The sequence below is a fragment of the Cupressus sempervirens genome, chromosome 3 (assembly GCF_028749045.1).
Source record: "Cupressus sempervirens isolate cs-2001-9-10 chromosome 3, ASM2874904v1, whole genome shotgun sequence".
In the NCBI taxonomy this organism is placed as follows: Eukaryota; Viridiplantae; Streptophyta; class Pinopsida; order Cupressales; family Cupressaceae; genus Cupressus; species Cupressus sempervirens.
Genome location: NC_143120.1, coordinates 292,728,699 through 292,756,341, shown reverse-complemented (window position 1 = coordinate 292,756,341; position 27,643 = coordinate 292,728,699). Strand labels below are relative to the sequence as shown.

At 37.0% G+C, this 27,643-nt stretch overlaps 1 protein-coding gene and 1 pseudogene across 3 annotated transcripts in view; one reads left to right on the top strand and one right to left on the bottom strand.

Annotated features, from left to right (window-relative positions):
• DUO3 (Homeodomain-like superfamily protein) overlaps window positions 1-27,643 on the top strand; it is a 110,159-nt gene that overhangs the window by 33,446 nt on the left and 49,070 nt on the right. For 2 of the 3 annotated variants that reach the window (XR_016362122.1, XM_089819545.1), the window contains exons 6-8: window positions 17,513-17,572; window positions 17,654-17,869; window positions 17,958-19,838. Coding sequence is in view for 2 of the 3 variants with exons in the window: in XM_089819545.1 (XP_089675671.1) it covers window positions 17,513-17,572; window positions 17,654-17,869; window positions 17,958-19,838 (2,157 nt within the window). In the remaining variant the exon portion in view is untranslated. The remainder of the gene's footprint in view (window positions 1-17,512; window positions 17,573-17,653; window positions 17,870-17,957; window positions 19,839-27,643) is intronic. The other variant, XM_089819546.1, reaches the window with a different exon arrangement.
• LOC149566116 (cyclin-U2-1 pseudogene) lies at window positions 23,533-24,382 on the bottom strand (annotated as a pseudogene).

Sequence of the window (27,643 nt, the reverse complement as noted above, 5' to 3'; positions counted from 1 at the left end):
AAAGATGGTAAGATGTACACCTGTTTTATCATTGTGAGATGGTTACCTCACAAAGATATATACCACACAAGTACAAGAAAATCACCACAAATTCTCTAACTTTGTGTTGTCATGGTATCTACGATGAACCATATCAAAGGATGGTAATAATGGCTCACTCCCCAAATCTCCCTCGCGGAGAGAATGTATTAATAAGGGATTGCACCTTGAACTTCTCGCTCACAGAGAAGAACTCATTAAAAAGGGATTGCACCTCAAAATTCTTCCTCACAAAGAGGAACTCATTAATCAATTCTTCATGATGGTGTGGCTCTTTATGAAATAGATACCAACGTTTTGACCTCCTCGTCCTAGGAATGTCAGCCTCTCTCTGAATAGAGACTGCCTTTCAGCAAGGGTGGCATTCTCATTGCTTGATTGTCATAATAAAAATAGAGTTGGTTCCAAAGCTGGCCAAACAAGGAGCTACACGAGCTATACTTAGCAAAATAGATTTGACACTCTCCCTCTGCTGCTCAAGCTCCCGCTAATTGTCATATCCTCCTCTTGGAAGAAACTGATCAAAATAGAGATCATTTTGATCAATATAATAAAGATCCTTGGAAGACAGCTGAAGCAGATTCTCTAGTTCCTCCCTCTGTCTCGGAAGCATACCCTACTCACATAGTCCCAATCATGGAAGATATCTTGCTTCAAGAGACTCTTATCATCTGACATGATTCACATATTGCTGAAGGTGCTATATTTAAGACCGCTTCGGACATACTGTCATAACATTGAGCCCTTAAAAGGATAGCTCAATTTCAAAACATAGCGTTCTCCAATCAATACATCAGGTCGCTTAAATGCATAATTATGCTTGATAGACACCATACTAAAATTCATCACATTCAAATCCTATTAGTTTCTGAGAGATATCTTGCTTTATGCCTGACACCATTTCCTACAGCTGGAAACAATTACTAAACAGATACACTGTACTAGGATGAGCTCCATAAGCTTCCTCATACACATCAATAAGATAAAAGACCTCCATCTGACTTTCCTGTAATTGGTTCAAACTTGAGAAATTAAAACAACTAAAAATTCAGTAAAATACAATTTTTTTATATAAAAAATCTCAAGTTAATTAAAGAAGGAAACAGTGTTTCCATCTGACACAGTCCAAAGCAATTTATTACCATTTTCCTTTGAAATGCAGTGCAGTGTATTACCTCGAGGGTTGTGCAGGCAACACATCTGATGCATTATATAGGATTGAGTACTATGCCACCAATCCCAAATTAAAGTCTTTGAGGTTTCATGAATCTTCATGGCACATGTCATTTTTCATAATTTTCATAGGCAAATCAAAAAAATCAGATGGAAAAACTGCAGTATATTTGTGATAAACCAGCCTTTGGAATCGTGTTAGTAATTAGAGGAAAAAAAATGATAGCCTCAAAGATTGTGCTGGTGATGAGGAAAGATGCTGATCTGATTCATGTCAGATGGCTAGATGTGTTTTGTGAACTTGGAAATGTTGGGTTCTGAGTCTTGGCATTATAAAATTGATTTAAATCATCTGGAGCACTTACCGATTGTCATAAACAAGTTTGGTTGGTATTGTTTGGTTAAGTTGGAGATTGTTCAATAAGCTTTGGAACCATATTGCATCACATTCTATATTGAGAATTGGCTTGCATTCTTCCTTAATGAAAGATAAGGCCATTTTATTTTATAGCTTGGTCTCCCAAATAAATACTACCAAATCAAGAGTAGACATGTATCTCGTTGTAGGCTTTTTAAGATCAATTCTAAGAATTAGTACATAGAATCTTCTGCCTCTGTCCTGTGGGTGAGGTGGAACCTGAGGCCCACTTTGTTTTCCATTGCCCCATCTACTATGAGATCAAGGTGAGGTTCTATTGCTTGTTTAGAGAGTGCACAACACTCCCTTCTTTTTTCAGTACAACAATTAGCGGTGTCTTGCACTTCATCTCCAGGAGGCCATGCGGCTTTGTGATCACACTGTGCAGCTTCAGTTCCCGTTGAGAGAGACTTCAGACCAGCTCATCGTCTCCTCCTTTACACCCATGTCTCCTACTCGGGGGACGAAGGGGTAGCTCGATCTTCCTTCAGGTCACACCAAGTCTGTGAGGCTTGCAGAGGACACAGTCGGCAATATCACCCTCTCTCTAGCAGCTTTTTTGGAGATTGCTCGAGGCACACCCTCATCCCAGAGTGAATCCATTGGTTCTGAATTACGTCTCGTATGTGAGGAGTATTCAGTATTTCTTTATTACATTCCTTTGCTTTCTTTCTTGTTCTTTTTGTGCACACCATTTAGTGCTCCCGTTGTTGGCTGTACCTTGTTTGTACTTTTCCCATCCATTAGACCCTGTGGTCTATTGTGGGATATTAATAAATTTATTTTATATTATCTTATCTTATACTTTTATACCACAGAGTCCATAGATCTCTTATATAGAAAGCCAAAGTCCAGAGTTTCTATGATGTCAGAGAACTCATTTAGTAACTTATTACAAAACATTAGCTAGGTTGAGTGATAGTAAGAAGAATAAAACTGCTCACCAAGTGAAAATACATTGGTTCACTGACAAATGATGAATTAATAAGTTCAAAGTTTGATCCCAATTTCCATAAGTGTAGAATGATGTTATGTTATTCTTATTTTGAACTTTTGTAGCAGAGTTTTGTCATATTAGTTTACAATACAAAAATGGTAATGATGAAGTCCCCAAATTTTTACCTAATATATTGATTTGGGAGGAATAGATCTATGATGTCAAAAAACAAAACTCTTGCAAAATGTGTGGCACAAACTACTGAGTTAAATATTACACAATGCTATCCAAGGGTTAACATCTAGGATGTCGTCTCTACAATGCCAAGCAATTGAATTGGTAAAACAATTAAATTACTTTGGCCAATTTGCCTCATCTTCAAAAACTGTTCCTGCATGACTGTATGCTAATTTTAGCTTTTCTCATCAAAATGTGTGCCAACCATCACATGAACATAGGCGGCCCTATCTGAAGTATATATTACCTTAATCCAAAATTTTAGCCATGTCTAGTCAATATCCTGTGTTCACTGTCCAAAACTGTCCGACTGACACTGTTTTCTAGCACTAAACTCGGGCATTTTTCTTGAATATTATCCATCAAAATTGATCATCAAGTCAAGCAACCTTAACAACTGATTATGTTGCCATCATTGACAACATCTATGCTTTCAGTATGATCATTTGCCAACAAGTTCCATTTCCAGTTCTTGTAGATGCCTAAAATTGTCCTCCCATAATTAAATAAGTTTATTTATTTATTTGATTATTTTACCATAATTCATCTATTAATTAAATAAGATATTTATAATTTTTAAATTAGTTCATTATCTTTTTCCTCTATTAACTAAGTAGATATTTATTATTTATTTAATTAATTCATCAGCCTTTTCCAATATATTTAAATAAACAATTTTTTTTATTTAAATTATTAATTTATTATCTTTTACCTCTAACATCTCTCAACATGTCTAAATGCAATGCATCTTGTGATGTAATACCAAAAGTCAACCAACTCTTAACCGTTGCTTTATCTCATCCCTTCTTTCAAATTAACCTCTTAATCTTATTAATAATCTTAGTCATTCTTTTATTCACCTCTTAATATCCACCCTTGATTTTCTTGAAGAGTTGTATAAAAGAACACCTCTCTTCCACATTTGAATCTAATGGGATTTCAAATCTTGCTATGATATTCATATATCATTATCTTGAATCAACATCAATCAACCATGCTCCATTCCTTCAATGCCATCTTGTGCATGTGTTAAATAGCTAAGAGAAAACACCACTTTCATACAAGATCCTTGAAGGATAGGAGAACAATGGAGTCAAGTGTTTCATCTGTGTGATGCTATAATCTTGTTTATTTTATATTTTCTATTTCATGGAGAAGAGCTCTATTGGTTGTGTTGAATTAGTTTGTAGACCTAGACTTCTGGTTGGGTTTACTAGGGAAAACAAATAGCTTTTCAATTTTCACCATCGCTAGCTCCCTTCCCATTGGCAATTTGTTTGTAGACCTATGTGTCACATTGCTGAACCCATTGCGGGCAGCTGTTTCCATATGATTTGGTGGAAATAGTTATTTCAGTAGTGGGGATTCACATTTTTTTGAATTCTGGCTGTTTTTATAATTTGTATGTAAACACAGACCCTCTGACACTAAAGCCATATCAGAAACATTCACAGTAATTCAAGGAGTTGGTCAAAAATTTCAAAGGTCAATTGCACAAGTTGACATGATATAAAAATATTTTAGATAATAGAGGAACAACAAATGTGCAATTATGACCAAAACTATCGAAGATAAGGCATACTTGGGTGTGCAAGTAAAATGGAACGTCGACCATCTGTCAACATGTTCTAGCATAATCACCATAAGATATGTTATATCGGCCCACATATGTTAAAATTCAACCAACTTGTCTAGTTAAAAACTCAAAAAGATATCTTCCAACTGCTGAATCATATCGAAGTAAGATAAAGATTGAACCAAATATGAACTTCTATATCAATGACAAAAGTAAGATAAAGATTGAACCAAATATGAACTTCTATATCGATGACAAAAGTAAACAACAAATTACCAATACCACCAGGACAACACCAGAACAAAAACATGGAAGCATAAGCACTATAAACAAAAGTCCTCCCAGAAGGAATCTTTGAACACCTATTCACAAAAGTTATCTAGGGTGAGAATATTGTGGGAGTGTGTTTCCGCCCTTCCATGAATCATTAATGCTTCCTCCGAATCCTTGCTGACATGAAGGATACCCAGCCCAGCTAGAGGTAGTCTAACAAAGTAAAACAGACTGTAGTAATGGAATCTTGTTGTGAGATATCTTTCGACTAATATAACTATTATGGACATTCCAATGCATGTATCCCAATAAGGGAAAAGAAGAATAACGTATGCTTTTATCACATTTCAATTCATAGAATTGTGATTCAATCTCATACATGGAAAAGCATCCAGATATCACTACAATTCTTTTAACATATCGCTTCATGTAGTTCAGTGTTCTCATAACATGACATGTGCATCATGAAAATTATATATCTAGAAAAGAGAATGAAACATTTTTTCAAAGCTCTTTTTCTCAGCATTAGTCTATCATAATTTTCAAAATGATTCACGATCTAATTTTTGTACTCTTACAAACATATAATTAATCTAATGATTTAATATGAAAGTGAAATGCTTCCCTTTTATAGTTCCAATACATCAATTATTACATGTAGTTCACACAAAATGCATGTAAAAAACAGAAGCAACAATTTTTCTATCTGATACCATTTCCCAAAATTTTATTTCCATCTCAAACTTATGGAAGAAGAACTAAACTAAAACAAGAGGACATCACAGTTCCATCCTATTTTTCTAAATGAATTCCACAGTTGCATTTACATGCTATGTGCCTCATGAAATAACAATCCATATCTATTTACAATAATGTGATAAGATTTAAAGGGGTAAAAAACAAATCTCTTTAATAAGGCCACTTCAACTAAACATCCACATAATTCTTAACTGATCAAGACTATATCTATACACACCTATTTCTTGATCGAATTCAGAAGTTGTTTCATGTAATGTCCCCATTTGTTGCCAGCATCAGAATTTCAGGGATTAGCCTAATATTAGATCCTTGTAGGCTAATGAGGATGGTTAGAGGGTCTTACAAGGATTGATTTGTCTCCAACATTCAGGGATATATGGATTTGGCCTTTGTTCGATATCTTTTGGACACCATTTGCCATACTTACCATGTATAGTAAGTTAGGAGTAATAGAGATAGACCCTTTCTATTTTTAGAAAGTGTATTTGGTCACATCGGGAATTATGAGGTAAGATTCTTATTTTAGACGGCATGGCAATTAGACAAGTATTTCAAGAGATATTAAAGTTCAAGTGACTTAAGTGATTTATTTAAATATTTTAATGTTATTATAAAGTTAAGTAACTTAAGTGACTAAAAGACAAAATTGGCTTTTTATCCCACATTGCCTAGTTGTTTGTGTCTTCCCTCATATCAAGGTTATAAAAGCGTGGAGCTACATTGGGATTGACACTACGAATATATGTTATTTTACAAATCCTAAAGGTTGCTTAAATGTGAGTGGATATTTTCTAAGGACGAAACCCCTTAAGGAAAATAGTGAGGCTGGACGCAAACCTATTACTCACATTGCATTTTCAGAACTGAAAGTTGAATTGATACATTGGTTTATAGGAAGTTGGAGCCTCTATAGTAGATAGAAGTAACAGAGATTCGAAGGTAATACCAGATATTGGTAATGTACAGGCAGCAGGAGCAGACAGGTTGGAGTTTCAATAGCAGAAAGAAATTAGGGACTGAGATATCCGACTGTGCTAGCAAGGTACAGGTCAATAGCAGCAGACATGAGCTAGTAGGCAGGCTGGAGAACAGTCATACCATAGCAGTGATAACAAAGGAATGCAAGACGGGGTGTTAATTTCTCCTTAGTGCTCTTGCCCGAGACAGGATCTTACTAGCAGCGAACGGTCACCTAGGTTAGCGTGGGGTTAGGATGCAACAGGCCCGCACCATTCTGAGCTCCATAGTGGACTCACGCAGCAGCAACCTCATATAGAATGTTGGCTACAAGGGCAGATAATAACGGTGAAGCCAGACATGCAGACTGGAAGTGATTGTGGGAGATGCTTTGGTGGTCTAACGGCGTCCTCATACTGCAGCAGCATAAGTATCACCTACCCTAGCAGCTTGGGTTCACTATCCTATAGCAGCACGAGTACTCCCTCTCCAGCAGAAGGCATCATTCAATCGTTGAGTTCAGAATGTATGTTATCTAGCCATTGTTCTGCATATTAGATACGTTGCTTTTTGCATGATTTCCTTAGTGCGTAGAGGTCTGACTGTGACTCAAATAGTGTGGAGAATATTACCTGGTTAATCTCCATAACTTGGGTCTGCAATTTTATACATTGACACACCAACACTGTAATCTCTTGCAAACAATAAATCCAATTTGTGGGACAGTTATTTGTTAGTTTGGTTATGATCATTAACAGTATAACAGTGACACCAATACTTGACAGAAGACAAGAGTATGTCAACTGTTTGTTGAAATTCGGGTAGTCTCATTACCTCATTGTTATCTCTGAACATATTTACATTACTGAGCACTCCATGTGAATATTGTTTTCCTGTTAAGATCTTTATTATGGGAGGATTATCTTGTCCGAAATACAGTCGGTTTTACTTAAGAATATATATTGAATTAGAATCAGCAGTTGCCCTTGCTGGATTTATACAGCCATATCAGATCTCTCATACTAGGCTGCTCGTGAATTGTTTGCCAATATGCCATTAGTCCAATTCTAATTTCTTGGCCAAATAAGAGCTGGAATATTTCAGTAGTGTCAGAGCTTAAGATCTGGGTAACAAGCCAACTGTTTGACAAAATTTCACTAGCCATAGTTCAACTTCTTTGATCAAACTAAGCAGGGATTATTACATTTCAGTTCAGCGATTTGAATTTACAGAATAAAAATTAACTTTCAACTCAGAAAGTAATCATTTACACATCTATGTTGGGATTAAAAATAATATTCAGCTAATAATCATTCAACTTTGTTTTGAAAAGTCATTGGAGATAGCATCCACTAAGACATTAATAATATATTGTATCATGTCCATTAATCATAAAAAGAAGAAGCTACCATCTGTACATTGCAATGATTAATGGACATTATACATGATACAATTACACTCGAGAGGAGTCAAATTTATAATATTACAAGAAGTTTGAAATAAAAAAATTATATCAGAAACCTCTTATAAAGAAAACATTAAAGTTTGAAAGACACTTGATGTAAAGTTTGAATTTATATAAAAAATAGGAAAATTCTATCAAAAGTCATCTCACTAGCTCAATAGCCCTTATCAAAACAAAAGACTTTGATGCCGGTTCAAAGAGATAAATCTGAAGTATGCACACAGCATTCATAATTATTTTCGTATAATAATTATATCTTCCTAACCAAATGTTTGTATTAAGTTTTGGTGTCATTTAATAGGAACGATTTCCCACATACACATCATAGCTAATTTATACTTCCAAACTGGCATTGTCTCGAGACTTTTCTGAGTTCAATTTACAATTTAGTGGATGGGCTATAAACCATTAGATCTTTTATTCTCTTTAGACTCTACGGTAAGTTGGCAATTTGAAAATACAGTAATCTGCATATTACTATTGGAAACCTCCACACCAAATTTATTATCAAATTGATAAGTGACTAATCAACCTCCAGCACAATATGTTTTCAACCATCCCCATACACACACATACAGGCACACACACACACACAGATATATAAAGTAAGCATCTTCGTAAACATACATAATAGTAACATCTTCATAAACATCTACTATACATAAGAAAACATTCATATATATATATATATATGAAGGGAATATTGCTAAGATCTTTGTTGTTACTTTAGTGATGTAGAAGGAAGGCTGAAGCAATTCAAGGAATGGCGGTTTAGACTCCAAAAGAACAGTAACCAAGAGAGGATGGGGATCAACAATCTTCGAATCGTTGAGGGCAAAAGTCCCAAGGGAGGGCTTGGATCTGTGAGCTTTGAGGGAATCTATCATGTGGTCACCAAGCGCCTTGGATTGTACTTAGAGCTCCACTTTCCTTATAACAAAGTAATAGCAGATCCAGCTTAGCAAGAAGAAATATATATAGCATATGATGTTAAATTACTTAATATGTAATACAAATGGATGATTGTCCCTACCTATATCATATATTTGTGGAAATCAATGCATGTTCTTGTCAAATCAGTTTAGGATATAAGAACTAAGATTAATTTAAATATAACTGAACTTAAATTACCGGGGACATTACACCCCATGGCTCTAATCGTCCCTTCTTTCTAGGAAGCACATGAATCTGCCACTTGCTTCAGAGTTTCCCTCTTTCTTTGTCAAGTTCACCGAGCATCCTTCACTTAATTATTTTATATTTCCCATAGGCTAATAGGGTGGTGGGAAAAAGAAATCAATTTATTAAATTAAGTTATTGAAAAGTAACTTTGTGTTATAAACTAAAAGATGAGTTCAATTAATTATTGAAAGGTTGTTATAAGTTAATGAACAAATTGTTGTTAGATCCAAGGTACCAAGAGCTGAGTGAAAATTAAAAATGACTTGTATTTTAATAACTTTGACGGAGTAATTAACAAACAGAAAATATTATCACATCATATCTTTGAAAATGTTATTAATGGAGGAAAGTTTTCAAAAAAGGGCGTTCTTGCATTTGAACAATTTCTTTTCCCTCTACGCCTTTCATTACAGTTCTACTTGAGGTTTTCTAATGTGCTTTATTGTTAGGAACCTGTGTGTTCCTTCTGTTTATTTTGTTAGAGTAGTGTTGTTGGACGCATATGCTTTGTAAGTCGTCCCGTGAGTATATTTTATTATCCCACATGCATAGGTAGTATTACTTTTCTAGATCGTACTCAGTATATAAGAATAGGTTGAGGCCCTTGATGGACACGGACGAATTTATTGTATTGAGCTTGCTCAAAGGAGGTTACCCCCTCGAAGTGGCCTGCGATCAGTAGATTCATTCTGAGTTCTGCTATTACTTTGTATTCTGTTATTTCGAGCATTCTCACGATATTGCTATAAGGAGGTTCATCACATCTGGTATCAGAGCACTCTCTTGGGCTCGCTGGGTGGAAATTACATCAAATTTTTTTTTCTGTCGTGGCCTTCAGGAGCAAAAATCATGGAAGAAGAAATGGCATCCCTCAAAACCAAACTTCAAGATCTGGATGACAAAATTCTGGGTCTTAACTTTCAGCAGTCAGCCATGAGCCGAAACCATTCAGGAGATACTGGGTCCTCTTCTGGCAATTTCCGTGGCCCAAAGCTTGATTTTCCACGCTTCGATGGTTCTGATCCGACTGGATGGATCTATAGGGCAGAGCAGTATTTCAGCTTGCATAATACTTTGGATAACCACAAAGTCCCCCTTGCATCTTTTCATTTGGAACATGAAGCTCTTCAATGGTTCCGTTGGTACATCAAGGCTAATGTAGGCCCAACATGGAGAGAATTGTGCACCCTCATTTTGGAGCGCTTTGGCCCTAGTTCCTTTGATGATTTCACAGGAGCACTCACTAAACTGCGTCAAACAGGCACTGTAAGAGAATACCAGACAGAGTTTGAAAAATTAGCTAATCACACAGAGGGCTTGTCTGATGAATTCTTCCGTAGTTGTTTTGTCAGTGGTCTGAAGGATGCACTTCGCTCAGAAGTCAAAATGTTTCGACCTACTACAATGATGGAAGCCCTTGGGTTGGCTAAGTTAGCGGAAGACAAGATTAGTGCTCTACAACGCTCCAGATCTAATTTTGTTCCATTCAGAAATACAGGTTCTCACAACCCTCCAGTCATACCAGCTTCCAGAACTACTCCGATCAAGCACTTGTCTGAAACAGAGATGCGAGTCAGGCGAGACAAAGGGCTTTGTTATAATTGTGATGAGAAATGGTCTCGGGGCCATAGATGTGTTCAGCAAAAGCTCTATCTCTTGGATGTGGATTCTCCACCGGAACTGGAAGAATATGTAGATGCTCAGGAAACAGTGGATGATGAGGTTGAGCCTCACCAGCCTGAACCTCCTTCACCAGAAGCTCCACCAGAGATATCTGTCCATGCTTTGGCAGGAGTCACTACTCCACAAACCATGCGGGTCCAGGGTTTCTTCAAGAAGATCCCTCTTACTATACTCATTGATTCTGGTAGCACTCATAACTTCATTGATCCACGCATAGCCAAACAGGCTGATTGCTTTATCCATCCCTGCTCTAGCTTTGAAGTCATGATTGCCAATGGGGGCACTTTACCTTGTAAAGGGAAATGTCGCAATGTGCGTCTCTCTATTGGAGATTATAACATGCGCTCTGACATGTTTGCCTTACCCTTAGGTGGCTGTGATGTGGTTTTGGGTGCCCAATGGTTACGCACTCTTGGCCCCATTCTCTGGGATTTTGCTGAACTTTGGATGCAGTTTTCAGTCGAGGGGCACCAACACACTTTGAAAGGCTTACAACCAGGGTCTCTCAGCATCATCAGTTCACACCGTATGGAAAAACTTCTTAAGAAGAATTCACATGGTGTCATCGCTCAGCTCCATTCCATTCAGATGCAGCCATCAGCAGTCTCTAGCACTCCTGCCGATCTCCAACACATTTTGGACAAGTATTCTGGTGTATTTGCTGAACCTGTGGGATTACCTCCTTCTCGTCCAGAGGACCACCGTATTCAGCTCCTTCCTGGCAGTGTTCCGCCCAACATCAGGCCCTACCGCTACCCATTTCATCAGAAGACCGAAATCGAGATACTTGTCCGTGACTTACTGAAGCAAGGTATTATTCGCCCTAGTACCAGTTCCTTTTCTTCTCCAGTTCTGCTTGTTCGCAAAAAAGATGGGTCATGGCGACTCTGCATTGATTTCCGAGCACTTAATCATCTCACTATAAAGGACAAGTTTCCCATTCCAGTTGTTGATGAACTTCTTGATGAACTTCATGGGGCTCATTTTTTCTCCAAGTTAGATCTTCGTTCTGGGTATCATCAAATTCGGGTTAATGAGGAGGATATACCTAAAACTGCCTTCCGCACACATGATGGTCACTATGAATTTTTAGTCATGCCCTTTGGCCTCACGAATGCTCCTTCAACATTTCAGGCAGTGATGAATAACATATTTCGACCATACCTTCGGAAATTCATTCTGGTCTTCTTTGATGATATCCTCATATATAGCAAAACTTGGGCTGAGCATCTCCATCATCTGGAGCTTGTCTTGCAACTTCTCTCTGATCATCAACTCTGTGCAAAACTATCTAAATGTGTGTTTGGCCAGGAGGAAGTGGAGTATCTCGGGCATATTGTTGCACACCATGGAGTGCGAGTGGATCCTACAAAAATAGATGCCATGAAAACTTGGCCGCATCCTAAAACTCTCAAGAGCCTTCGGGGTTTTTTGGGGTTGACTGGCTACTACCGCAAGTTTGTCAAAGATTACGGGAAAATTGCAGCACCATTGACAGCTCTGTTAAAAAAGGATGCCTTCTCCTGGACCCCTGTTGCTGAGACTGCATTTGAACAACTGAAACAGGCTATGTGCAGTACACCTGTTCTCGCGATGCCAGATTTTTCCAAACCCTTCACTATTGAGAGTGATGCTTGCGGCAATGGATTGGGTGCTGTTCTCCTGCAAGATGACCATCCTATTGCATTCACTAGCAAAGCCCTCTCTGGTAAGAATCTAGCCCTCTCTACTTATGAAAAAGAAATGATGGCTATTTTGCATGCTGTACAGAAGTGGCGGCCATACCTCTTAGGGAGTCATTTTTGCATCAGAACCGATCACCAAAGTCTGAAATACTTCCTGGAACAACGGGTATCCTCTTCTACACAACAGAAATGGGTCAGCAAACTCATGGGGTATGATTATGAGATCACCTACAAGAAGGGTAAGGAGAATATTGTGGTAGATGCTCTTTCTCGCACATTTGATAATCAAGCTTCCCTTTCCGCTATTTCTATGCCCATTCCCAATTGGTTAGCGTCTGTTCAGCAGGGCTATGACAGTGACTCTTCTTTATCTCAAATCATTCACCAGCTAGCCAATAATCCTTCTGCTATACCACATTACTCTTGGGATGGTGCTTCTCTTCGATACAAGGGTCGGCTAGTGCTTCCTCAGAACCCAGCTCTACATCAGGCTATTTTTTATGAACTCCATGCTTCTCCTTCAGCAGGGCACTCAGGCTTCCTCAAAACTTATGAGCGAGCAAGGAGAAACTTCTTTTGGAAAGGGATGAAGCAGACGATTCAACAGATGGTGGCTGAATGTGATACTTGCCAACGCCACAAGGGTGAAACGACCCTCCTTCCTGGCTTGCTCGAACCATTGCCCATCCCTACACGGATTTGGACTGATATTTCTATGGATTTCATTGAAGGGCTTCCTAAATCCGGTGGCAAGACAGTGATCTTGGTTGTGGTTGATCGTCTCTCGAAATATAGTCATTTTTGTGCCCTCAGCCACCCCTATACTGCCTCCTCTGTTGCACAAATCTTCATGGACCAGATATTTCGTCTTCATGGACTCCCTTCTTCCATTGTCTCTGATCGTGATGCAACTTTTACCAGTCATTTTTGGACTGAACTGTTTCAGAAAACTGGCACCAAACTGAAGATGAGTTCGGGCTATCACCCACAAACTGATGGTCAAACTGAAATTGTCAATAAATGCTTGGAAACTTATCTTCGTTGCTTCACTTCCGAACAGCAACATCAGTGGGCCAAGTGGCTCCCTTTAGCTGAATGGTGGTACAATACCTCTTACCACACTGCCTCTAAAATGACTCCATATGAAGCAGTCTATGGTCAGGCACCTCCAGTGCTCCTTCCCTACACTCCCAATAGCTCACCAGTCCAGGCAGTTGACATAGTTCTCCGCAACAGGGATCAGATTCTTCGTACCTTACAGGATAATCTTCACATGGCCCGTAATCGGATGAAACAGCAAGCAGATCAACACCGTTCTGAGCGCTCATTTCAAGTTGGGGATATGGTTTTTCTTCGTCTACAGCCATACAAACAATCCTCCCTAAAGCTGAAAGGGCGTCATAAGCTGGCCCCAAAATTTTATGGGCCTTATAAGGTTCTGCAGAAGATTGGTTCAGTTGCTTATAAACTGGAACTTCCTCCTTCTTCCCGCATTCATCCAGTCTTTCATGTTTCTTGTCTAAAGAAAGTTCTGGGTACCACTGTCAGAGCACAAACTACTCTCCCTGAAATGGATACGGAAGGATCCATTATCCTGGAGCCGGTGGCAATCATTGACCAGCGCACTCGCCAGCTTCGCTCTCGCTCCATCTCTGAGGTCTTGATTCAGTGGCATGGCATGCAACCAGAGGATGCTACCTGGGAACCCCTTCTTCAGATTCAACAACAATTTCCACACCTTAAGCTTTGAGGACAAAGCTTTTTTCTAAGGGAGAGGGGATGTTAGGAACCTGTGTGTTCCTTCTGTTTATTTTGTTAGAGTAGTGTTGTTGGACGCATATGCTTTGTAAGTCGTCCCGTGAGTATATTTTATTATCCCACATGCATAGGTAGTATTACTTTTCTAGATCGTACTCAGTATATAAGAATAGGTTGAGGCCCTTGATGGACACGGACGAATTTATTGTATTGAGCTTGCTCAAAGGAGGTTACCCCCTCGAAGTGGCCTGCGATCAGTAGATTCATTCTGAGTTCTGCTATTACTTTGTATTCTGTTATTTCGAGCATTCTCACGATATTGCTATAAGGAGGTTCATCACATTTATCAGAAAAAATATTTCTATTTTTAAGTTCCAAATATTGTTTTCAATTTTGCTTTCCCGAATTTTGATGTGATGTTCTCTGAGACTGGTAGACAATGATAACATTGAAGATGAAGCTGCATTTGATATATTTAAGGTTGCAGTACCTTGCTGTATGTTGTAACATTTGGGCTTGGTTATAGCTTTGTAGTAAACCTTGGTATGCGTGTTGATTGTCAAAATTTACTTTGGGTGCTGTTTTAAATTTTCTAGCAATCTATATTGTGATGATGTACTGTCTTATACGTGCCGTACAAGTTTTTATCTGCTGCCGTAGATAATAAACAGAGACGTATAACATTTTTTGACTGTCTTGATCCCTACCATGCTACTGAAAAGGGATTGTTCAATACTTCCTCAAATAATATTTTGATTTCTTGCCTACCATACAATATATTGGAGCTGGCTGTATAGTTTATTGCCTCCTTACTGGATTCGTCCCCTGCTGCCTGGATTTGGGTCCTGGTCCATGCAGGTCCAGATTTGCATCTGGGATCACTGCAGGTCTGGGCAGGGTCCTTATTCAGAGTGTGGGTTCGCCTGGGTCCGTGCTGGAGCAAACCCGGGCGATTCCACAATGAACCCACTACAAACCCGGGAAAACCAGGGCAGTAGGGTCCAAAATGTGAAATAAAACAACTTTAAAGAGTGTTTTCTATGTAATATTTTTTTATGTAACCCTAAAAGGAACCTAATAAAAAAATTATTTCACTCATCTAATCTCTCATGTTGAGGAAGAGGAGGACGATATAGCGGAATCTAGAACTAGTGGAACTGGTTTGGGTTCCGATGATGAGGACCTAGATATAGTTTCAGTTGTGGATGAAGCCATTGATCTCTCATTTTTTGATGACCGATTTAAACCTTGATTGGCATTTGATAGTATGATCATTGATAAAGTACTAAACACTAGCTATTTATCATTATGTTTCAAACTTTATTATTTGATGAACTAGTCTATGTTTTGCAATTTCATTTCGTAATTTAGTAATTCAATGTATGATTTTCTTTACAATCATGAAGATAGATTAATGAGCGAGTATTTAATGTTTATCGTTGACATTTGGCATTGATCAATGGTCAAACAACATATATTCATACTGTGAAATGACTTAGTTTTGCGACTATGTACGTTTCTCCTATTTTTTTTGTATATTGTGTGTGTGTGTGTGCGCGCGCATGCGGACACACTCACGAACCCAAATGGGATGTTTTTTTTTGCCTGAACCCATGAACCTGAACTCGAACCCTAATCTGTCCCAGAACCCGAACCAGCAACTTAGGTTTATTGTAGACACCAGAGGTATCTACACTATATTTGACCCTAAAATTTTGTGGTTTTGTTATTATCAAATCATTAATATATTTAGAGATGTTTGTTGGATGATGAGAACATATTTTTTTTTCTGCCATCTTATTCTACAGTTGTCATTATGCTATGTTATCATTTTTGTATGTTTGAAATCATATTTCTAGTACAAGACAACTTTCTGTGATTTTTACTTTATCATAAGATGATACAATTATTGCAGTCAAATGTAATTGAGCTGTGGATTTCAATATTATTGGAAAAGCGGGAACAGTTACCACCAGCAGTTTATTTAGATCATGAAGATTTTGTGCAGTTTGCCAGATTTGTGTTTCATTGTAAAAGATTTTGATTGGTTTGTCTACTGGATTCTATGTATTTTTAGTATACTATCTGCTAAATTGACATGTACTGGAATCAGGTGATATAGTTTGCCATTTAGCCAATGTTGATTTTTTTGTTTGTAATCAGTTAATCTCTCTTGATTGGAATTTGTGTATCACTACTAGCCATGCTGGCTTGATCGGAATCTGCATATCCTTATTAGCCAGCCATGTTGATTTAACTGATTCCATTATTTTGCTTCTAATGTAATTTGGATGGCTACTTTCCAATATCTGTCGGCTTATTTCCATTGTCCTTGTTACAGTCTCTATATGCTCATGTCTTGCCTACAGGGAATTTGGTGGTCAGAAAGAGCTAGGATTTGAGTGATTACAAAAAGAAATTCACGGAGTTGAGCTAATACCCTACCAAGGAAACTACATTCATTTTTTTTTTCTAATCAATGACATTGATTGTGTAAATATTATGTATCTTACTGTGTTTACTTGCTAGGCAACTTATATGTTAACGACTAGAGATTTATTTTCAACTTCACTTATAAAACATATTCATTTGCATTTGATTTTTAATCCTGAGTAGTATGAATCTTGGAAACTGCTGTTATGGATATAACGAATATGAAAAATCCTCAACTAAGCTGCTTCTGGGCAAGATAATAAAGGGAGAAGGTAGAAGTAAAATGATGAATCTAGATTGTTAATAGGAAAGTTTTTTAGTGTTAATCTCAGTTTCTAATGATGGGTCATAGTTTCTTTTAATTTAAGAAAACTGTTACTCGATATAAGGTACTCTGGGAAAGATAAGAGAGATCTAGGATGTGGATTATTTCTTTGCTAAAGGCTAATTGAACGAAACATCTGTTCTGAAATCCAAGGCCAAAGGGGAATTCCTGATTGCCTCATAGTTGAAGGCACTATTATTTCTCTTTTCAGGTGCACATGCATCAAATGTTGATACCATTTAGGGAATGGTGACTTGCCTATATAAGAACTGTTTTGAGTATATAATCAATGCCTTCAACTTATGGTAGTCTACATGCCAATGCTTTAGTAATTTATGTATTGAAGGCATGCAGACCCTGTTTCCAATAGATTTTTCCACAATACATTGTAGACTGTGCATTAACTAGCACTAATGAATGGACCATTGCAATAATAGCTGCAAAACAATCTCCCTACTTAATTGGTTGACCATCATGGTTTCTTGAATAACAATAATTATGTAGAAAGAAATGCTCAAATTATGATTAGAATAACATGGCAATGTTACATGAACAATGAATGTTGATGTCTTGCTCCAAATGTATTGAATTCTAACATATAATGTAGTACAGGCAGTGCGGAGAATGAAGACATCTCCCTTGACAACAGAAGAAAAGATTTGCATTCATGAGGTGAGATGTTAAATTTGGTAAGCAAATTTTTAATAAGTATCTTCTGTTGTTGTAAGTTGATGTTTTTCATGCCTTATGTAGGGTCTCAAAGTCTTGAAGTATGATTGGAAGAAAGTATGGGAGTATTGTGTTCCATATCGGGATCCTAATTTGTTGCGTAGACAGTGGCGAATTGCACTTGGCACACAAAAGTCATATAGAACAAAAGATGATGCAACAAAGAAAAAGAGACGAATATATGAAGCAATGAGAAGGAGATCCAAGGCTCTACAAAAAGAGGGTTGTAATGGTACACAGGTGCTATATTATTCTAACAATTATTGATCTTTTCCTTTATGATTACGTTGTGTTTGGCCACAGCTGGAAACTTATATTTACTTTTCAGGAAGAGCAGGGGCAACAACTTGAAAATGATGATGGTGAGGAGAATAGTGGAGATGACAATGCCGAGGATGTAGATGAGGCTTATGTCCATGAAGCATTTTTAGCAGATTGGAAGCCTTATGGTTCTAGATTGATGGCAGCCATGCCACAGGCTCCACCTCTGTTGGGTTTAAATAACCACAGTTTTACTTTGGCTAACTCAGGGTCTCAGAGGGAAGGAAGTTATAATGGAAGAATGAGTTCAATGCAGGAAAATAATTTCATTCCATCTATGTCAGAAATCCAACCCTTACATCAGACTTCAGGTGGCCAAATAACACACATTTCTCAGTTGCCCTCTACTGTGACTGCTTCTATGCAATATTCCCATCAAGCTTCTGTTGATTATGCAAGAAGACCTATTAGAACACAGATTAATTTACGGCCATATAGGTCACGTAACAAGAATAAAGTTCAGACAGTGAAACTAGCTCCTGATTTGCCAACCTTGAACCTTCCCCCATCTGTTCGTGTGATCCCTCAATCTATGCTCATGGGTCACAATTGTGGTGGTTCCCATAGACTTGCTCATGCACAAAACAAAAAGGCAAATCCACCACCAATACCAGCCAGAGCAGATTCTCAAATTCATTTGCAAAACTCCAGTGGTAGCACAAATAGAAATTTCAGGATGGATTCTTCAACTGTCTCGACCACTACAATTGTGTCAGCCTCCTCTGTTGGCTTCGAAAGAAATTTGTCAGGCGAACCCAATATTCTGTTTAATTGTCATAATTTTGAAAAAGAAATCAGCAGGGCACATAAAAAATTAGGATCAACATCAAATCAGGAGCCAAAACATTTTGAGAATGAAGAAACACCACAGGTGGATACCCAAGCAAATCATGAAAGAAATGAGACTGATGTTCACATGCATCCTTTGCTTTTGCAAAATTCCTGTGAAGATTCTGTTTTTTATAAGTATGGTGCAACAACCCAGACCCCATTTAGTACTCTGCGTGGAAATGCACGCAACTCTGACTTCCCCTCATTCTTTATTCCTTATCAGCAAAGTGGCATGACGAAATATCCAGCTTCTTATCCCCCTTCTTCATTGAAGAAAGGAACTGCTTTACCATCCAGTAATGCTGATTTCCACCCTTTGTTACAAAGGAACATTGAAATTACTGAGGCTTCGTCAACTGTCAATACTAGTCTAAGTCTGCAACAGCCTTGCAATTCTGGAGGAACTGGAGTTCTGCCCATGCAAACCCCTCTGTCAAATTGCATTTCAAGGCCGCTTGCATGTCAGACAGAAACCCAGGAACAGAATCAGTTGCAAGAGAGGGAAGTTCCAATCACATATCTTGCAAGTGATGCAAGTAAGCTGAAATTTGAAAGGCATTCACATACTAGAAACAATAAGATACCCTTTTCAGAGGAAGGGAATGGGATTCGGGAGCCCAGAACTAGAGAAGGGGGCAATAGTAGGGTTTTAAAGCGGAAGCAGACATCTCGGAGTCGAAAACAGATTACTGATCAAATTGCTAAGAGGAGGAAAAATGAAAAAAATCCAAATATGCAGGGGGACCAGCCCATTTTAAATAATTCAGCTTCTTATTTTCATGTAGTTGAAAGTGTGATGGAAAATGACCCTGCAATATATGTGGGTATGAATCTCAAGAAATCTTCTGAGAATATTGCAAGTTCAAGAGACTTGAATGAGGATACACAGGAAATGAGTCTTAAAGATGACTCTTTACCAGGGATAGTGATGGAGCGAGAGGAGCTGAGTGATTCCGAAGATGATATTGGAGAAAGTGTGCAATTTGAATGTGAAGAAATGGGTGATTCGGACAGGGATTACTTTGCATTTGAGCAACAATTTAATATGTCAGATAAGGTATGCTACAATTCATGGATGTCATTGAAATTAATGTACTTTTAATAGTTTAAATCTTTTTTGGAAAAATATTTAATAAATAGTCATGTCACAGTTTATGAATCTTAGAAAATTGTGATCTACAATAGCATGCTAAAATGCAGAATCACTGTTTTTTTGTTTAAAGTTTTCAACACTGTTTGTTGGGCCTAAATTATTAATTCATGCCACTTGCATATCTTACAAAATTTAAGCACATTTTTTTTTCTCGATGTTGAAACATATCAAATTACAAAAAAATCATATTATATACAATATTCCACCTGCTATATGTGTTAGGAATAAGGTGTCTCAACCTTGTATAATTCCTATTCTTATTATTTGTTTTGTAAAATGTATTTCTTGCAAATAATGTTGATGTGTCGACATCTTGAATTGTGTGTAACGAGATCATGGCTAAAACGGTTATGACGGATTCCTATGACACGTAAGAGCTATGTTAGGAAGATTGAATGACAGGTGAAGACATGTGGCAACTAAGACCTTTGGGAGTAGCCCTAAAGTGAAGCGCATGTTATAAGCGTTTTTTAGGGTTGCGAAGAGAGATGATGCGTGAGAATGTATTGTTGGTACTGTGAGTTGCTATTGGAGTCTTCTGTTGTTGCTGTTGAGCTTGTTCTGCAAGTGTATTGTAACATTTTGTTGAAGATAATACATTGTGCAAGTTCTGGAGGGGTGGGGTTGTTTTACCGAAAGGTTTTTCCCCACTGGCAAATCTTTGTGTTATGTGTTTCTTTCTTTGTCTATTTTCTGTATGCATTGTTGGCTGCAATATTGTTGTTTACATGATATTGAATCTGTAAGTGTAGAAGATTTTAATAGGATTTGCATCATACTTTCTTTATGAGATTAGTGTAGGAAGCTGTTTCCGCACCTGAGTTTCCTTACAATATGCAACTTTAGTGATAGTTGCCATTAGATTGCCCGTGTATAGTTCAAGAGTTCTTGCATTGTAATTGTAAATGTCATGAATTGAGGATGCAATTAGGTAGAATGCTGATAAGTTGGCAGACCGGTAAAGCCATAGCGTCAATTGCATGGGGAGAGGGGGGTCAGGCCACAATCGTGTGTCCCACTTTTTCGCCAACTTTGATACTGAGATCAACATTCTGGAAAAAAAAAACTTCACTTTCAAACACCTATTGCCACAAAAATATTAGGAAGTTAGAAGATGATGTAAACTAGTGTCTTTTAGCATTTTGTTTCTAGTTTCTAAATATATACTGTTTAAAATAATTAAAATTGATTTGTATCCATTTTTCCTTCTCCTTCAAAAAGTGGCTTGTGTGAAAAATCAGCGTTTTTAAGGAGTGAAAGTTGACTTTTATGAGCATAACTTTCTTTTTTCAAAAATGATAATGATGTATATCTTTCGAGATTCGGTTTGCAATACCAATATCTAGAGGATGGAATTGGTTTCATTACTTTTCGTTCAATATATCATAGTTTATTAAGTTCTAAAGTGACATTAACTATAATTTAGAGATAGGTTACTTTTGATTGCCCCAACTTGATCTGTATCTATCAAACTTTATTTCTTCTACTTTTGATAGAATGGTAACATAAATGCCTATTTTCTACATATTTTCCAAATTTTTTCCCCAAATTACTATTTTTCCGAAAGCATCAAAGAGACAGGTTTCTGAATGGCCAGAGAACTTAAGTTTAGTAAAACTTAATAAGCAAATTCATTTAAATGCAGTTAAATCTTCTATATAGGCTGACATCCTTGCGTTAGTTTTGGTTGTATGGACAATTCTTTCTGCATACTGCCTTCTAGTTAAAAGTATACACATCAGATGTGGATTTTGAAGTTAGTTTTGATTCTATGTCCAGTCGTCAAAACCAGAGTTTGGGTGTATTATAAATTTGGCAAAATTGTTACAAACTTGGAGGCTTTCAATCGATTGTTCAAATTTGAATATCATGCCAACATTCATTTTGATGTTATTCTTAGTGTTTAGGGTAGTTGTGATCTGAAAAGAAAATATTAGGCTACTTTGATCCATGTTAAGTTTTCTCGAGGATGTAAATGTACTAACACTGTTTGTAATTTCTGTGTTTTCCAAATTACATTCTCAATGCATATGTATATGGCATTTAAGAGGCATGTCTCCATAAAGACATGTCTCTTCAACTCTCATTAGTTATCAATAACACTTGTTTATTATGGTTAAGAATGTGATAATAACATATAAATATATATATCTTCAATAAGTTTTATCTTCTATAACATTAACACTCCCTCTTAGCTAGGGATGATAAACACAAGACCAATGTTATACCATTGGTAATATTAGGAAATGACACAAAAGAAATCTTTGATCAAAAGATTTCCATTATTCTTATATCACATTTGATATCATGAGGATTGGTCTTCCAAAATATTGGCACAAGATATTCACCAAGTACTCAAAAGGTTTGATATCACACCTGATATCATGAGTATTGGTCTCCCGCAATACATGATATTCACCAAGTACTCAATAAGGTTTGATATCATGAGTATTGGTCTCCCAGAATATCAATGATATTCACCAAATACTCTTTGAGTAATGGCCTTCCAAAATGCTGAGATGCAAAATGTTCACCAAGTACTGTGAGTAATGGTCTTCCAGAACATCAAGTCGTATGATGTTCACCAAGTACTCTATGTAGTGGCCCTCTAGAACATTTATTCACATAATTTACCATGTACTCAGAAAATGTTAATAAGGTAGGTGCATACACATTCTCATAATGCTTACCATATAAATATCCAACATGCAAATTATAATCTATCATGATATGCTTAGCTATCATATCATATCCATCATAATAGAAAATTAAGTTATTGTGAGATGGTCACTTTTCAGTAACTTCTGCAAATACAAGTGACATCATTTGGAAGTCATCACTTCCTCATGATGTACACAGGGGGTAGGCCTATGAAAATCATATAGTTACAAGGTATATTCATGAATCAGAGTCCTCTTAATTGCTACACTTTATTGGTCGTTGGAGATATAATCTCAACATGGTTTACTCCCTCTGAATCAACATGACCAAGATCGCCAAAGGTTGACTAATCATATCATCTATTTGCTTCCTCTCTTTCATGGTTGTCTCTTAATGAAATGTCAATTTCCCTCTAAATCTCAATCTTTTGAGCTTCTTTAACTTGAAGAAGCATCAGACTCCCTTTGAATCTGATAGCAATCTCCCTCTTCCTGCAGGAACATTCTTGGAAGGAAAGATAAAGGCAAATAACTCATAGTACATATTGAAAATATAAATAAGAGTAGGACTAATATAATACTCAACTTAGTCATTATATAGAAACAACCCCAAATCTTACACTAGCACAAAGCCATTTATATAAGGCTTGGTAAAACCTCTAATCTATAAGAATTTTATTCTATTACTTCAAAAATAAAAATTCAATGATCATGATTGGATTTCATTTCCTCTATATTCCAAATAGAAATATTAGAAAATTCACAAAATCATTGACAATTATGGTCCCTTTCACCTTGGTAGGGTCACAATAAAGATAAACATTCATATAATTCCACTTACCTTTATTGTGACCCTACCAAGGTGAAAGGGGCCATAATAAGCCATGGGGTACTCCACATCACCTTCATATTAGTTCCCTTTCTCAGTTCTCCTTCGATCAATGTTGTCTACAGTTATGGATGAATAAGTGGAGACTCCTCTCAATTTGGAATCCTCCATCAATTGCAACTTCCCTCTCCAAATGGCAGCAATACTTTTTTAATTTTTTTACTGTTACTTGCAATTTAAATCCAAGAAGAAAAAGAAACTCCATCTTTGATTTATTTAATTCTTCCGTGCTAAACCATTCAACTTGGGCATAGTATGAGTTCTTTTAGTTAATGTCCTCGACAAACTTGGAGGTGACTATGAGGGTGACAATGAGAAGTCTGTGCACATTCTGATATGTTATTTTGAATTGTGGATGGACTTGAATAAGACAGTCAATGTAAGCATATGCCACTAGGAATACCCATGAACTGCAGCGAATTTATTTGAAAATTTTCTCCAAGTAAAGTTGAATGTTAACGTTTGGTACCTCTGTCCCATTGAACACCTCATACTTTGCTGAGCTAAATGTGAGGATGTTTGACACAGCCAATCTGTCATTCCTCACCACAACTCTGTGTATAAGAGATTATAAAACTGGGAGCACACAGGGAGTTGAGGGTGGCCAAGACTGCTCGACATTGTCAAGAGTAGAGATCAAAGCAAATTATTGTTGAAGAGATGAGTTGCCTATCGACAGAGTCCGTTATTGCAGAGATCCCTTTCAAATTGTCAAAAAAAAATTATAGAATGATGTATGATATGTGTATATTCCATTGGAAACCTTGTAGTAGTTACATTTGATCTGTTTGTAATACGTGTCCACCACTGGGATTGATTGTTTAATATTTGTACATCGCAGATGACTCACTTTGTGGGAAGATTATGTGCAGGCCCTGCAATCGTGGCTTATTTCTCATCACTGCCCATACCCAACTTTTGCCTTTCATTGTCAAATGGTGGCTACAATGCTATTTATGTTTTGAAGCATTCATTTATACAGATGAAGAAAATGTTTAGTGGGATCAGTATCCCATATCCTTAACCAACTCCCTGATATGTCTTAAGCACTAGTAGATTTAATTTACAACGCATATGTTTCTCCAAAACACGCAACAGTGGATTCATGATATCTCATGAACATTCATCATAGGTAAGAATCTTTCTGCTCCAGTATTATTGCCACTAAGAGGAAATAAAGGTGAGTTCGGGGGATCAAAACCTCTTAATACATTTACAATATATTTCCTTCTGATCTAAGACACTATAGGGCACCAATGCTCAATGCTTCAGTGGGCTTAGAGCCTTGATGCACCACACAATTCAAATTATATGCGATCGCAATGTAGCTTCAACAATGACTCAAAAAGGATTAAATTGGGAGCCGACTAAAATCAAAGTCCTTTCTTGGCTAAAATTCACGTTTCAGAACCCTGACCAGTCTCCTCAACTTGTAATATGGACAGTAGAAACCAGGCTCAAGATGTGGCAAACTTAGGTTGCCAAAACTCCAATCTGTGGCATAGCTTGAAGCCCACATAGATATTGATATGATCAAGGCATGTGGCTTATATCAGCATACCTATTGACAAGAGTCCCATCCCTTGAGCGACACCATTTCTCATTCAATTCTTTGAAAGATTCCTGGGATCCAGTGGCTCTGATGCCATGTTAAGTTTTCTAGAGGATTTAAATGTACTAACACTGTTTTTAATTTATGTGTTTTCCCAAATTACATTCTCAATGCATATGTGTATGACATTTAAGAGGCATGTCTCTTCAACTCTCATTAGTTATCAAGAACACTTTTTTTTATTATGGTTAAGATTGTGATAATAACATATGTGTGTGTGTGTGTGTGTGTGTGTGTCTTCAATAAGTTTTATTTGACATAAGCTACAAAACATTAAAAGCCAATTTGATATTTTGTAATTATTATGTATTTCCTTTTATATATTAATAAAATATTCAAGATTCTGGCCTTTTGCTTAAAAAAGAACTTAATATATATAAAAATAATAATCATTGGAAAGATTTTTCTAAGTACTATCATCCTACATTTGGCTTTGTCAAATAAATTCATTTGATCCCCCAAAAAGATAATGTTAAAGTTATTTTTTGGCAGCATTTTGTGTTAATGTGTTATCCCAGAAAGAAAGATAAACAGAAATAAAAGAGCATAAACCATACACAACACTTAAAACATTTATCCTGGGCAGACCCTTCCATTGGAAGGGAAAATCCCAGCCACATCAGCAAAAATGTCTTTTATTGATCATAAAATGTTCAAGTACATGGCTTTCCACTTGATTGAATTACAATACACCAAGCAATCATATAAATAGATTGCAAAAGACTCTTCATCTATCACACAAAGGTCTCATTGAGTCCCAAAAATAAGATCCTATATATTTCCACATATTACAACACTTCACGTTTCCATACTCATGCCTCTTCGCATGACGTATGACACATGTCTTTTTGCATAATATTAACTTAAATATAATCATAAATATCTCTTTCAGCTGAAGATGATCATAACACTCATGACAAACATATTCCTATCTCATAAAAGCAGAGATAAAGATCTCTATCGCAGCTACAAACGTCTACACTCCCTCTTAACAAGAGAGATCTTTAGTCAGGCATGCACACATAGCTGCAACCAAAGATGATACTATATGTTATCTCAACATAACATAAACCACCATAGTTACTTCATAAGCACGTAGAATGAAGTTACACACATGACTTTCACCATGCTTGTTCACAGAGGGTAGAATGAAGACTTTTATTTCAAAACTTCTCCCAGAGAAGGGAACACTTCTACCATGCCTAATCGCAGAGGGTGGTCCACTGTACCTACTCACAAAGGGATGGAATGAGGGATTTCACCTCAAATTTTTCCCAGAAAAGAATACATTTCCACCATGCCTACTCACAGAGGGTGGTCCACAGTACCTACTTGTAGAGGGTGAAACGAGGGCTTTCACCTCAAACTTCTCCCATAGAAGAATGCATTAATAACTGAGATATTCTCTTAACAGAGGCTTTCTCTCAGCAAGGACAACTTTAATAACTGAAATTTTCCCTCTTAGTGGGGATAATTTTAATCACCATAATACGATGACTGACTATTGCATAGACTTGCAAAGGGTTGGACATCTCCCTCTAAAGTTGAATAGTATTTTTCTCTAAATATGATCTTCCCCTTTTAATAAAGTGCCACCAGTTTAGTATCAAGACTGCAAATAACATTGGATAATTTCTCACCGTCTCATTGCACCCATAAAGGAAAATGAGAACTGACATTTTCCAAATATCCTGCCAGTCTCTTCATAGGCTTTTGCACAAAGTTAAGTCAGCATGCACATAATAAAAAATATATGATTCTGAGACACATAATAAAAAATATATGATTCTGAGAATCAGAATCAATGATCACAGGTAATATAATACTCAAGAGTCAAAACAAAATCAAAGATTTCTTAAAGACCCCCTCTTAATCAAAACAAATTTGGTCAACATAAAAGATATTGTTGTAACCTCCCTCTGAGGCTGAAAATCTTCCTCAAAAGCTCTCTCTTAATGCAAAAATATCTGCCCATGATTGCAATCAGCATTCTCATGCCCATTAATCTCTCATTAATCAGAATGCACCTTCTTGTTTGCAATTTTTTCCTTAGAAACATCTTGGGTTGAATCCTTTACACAACTCCAAGGCAGTATATATTTTACCCGTGACTTGTTTATCAGCTACATCCAAACGCAACAAGTCCGAGCTGCATTTTACCCTTTGTCATGCACATTTAGAAATAATGGTTTGAAGATTATTACCTGATGGCGAAGTTTTTACTGGACCTGTCAAATATTCCTAGCAACTCTGCTTAATACGATGCACCACTTCAGAGAAACTCAATTCCATAATAGACTTGCCATTAGACCTGATAAAGAATTTTCCATTCAGAATACAAATTTTTGTTCAAGTTGAATTGATTTCTTTTCTGTTCAGGTTGCAATTACGAATTTGTTGTTCAAGAGATGATCATAGCTTTTCCATTTGGGAGATGATCAAGGCTTTTGAATTTTCTATTTTGGAGATACGCATATGGTACAGACTCTCACCAAATGTTCCCTTTTTGTCACACGATGCATGCACATGAGTAATTGAAGATGACGCG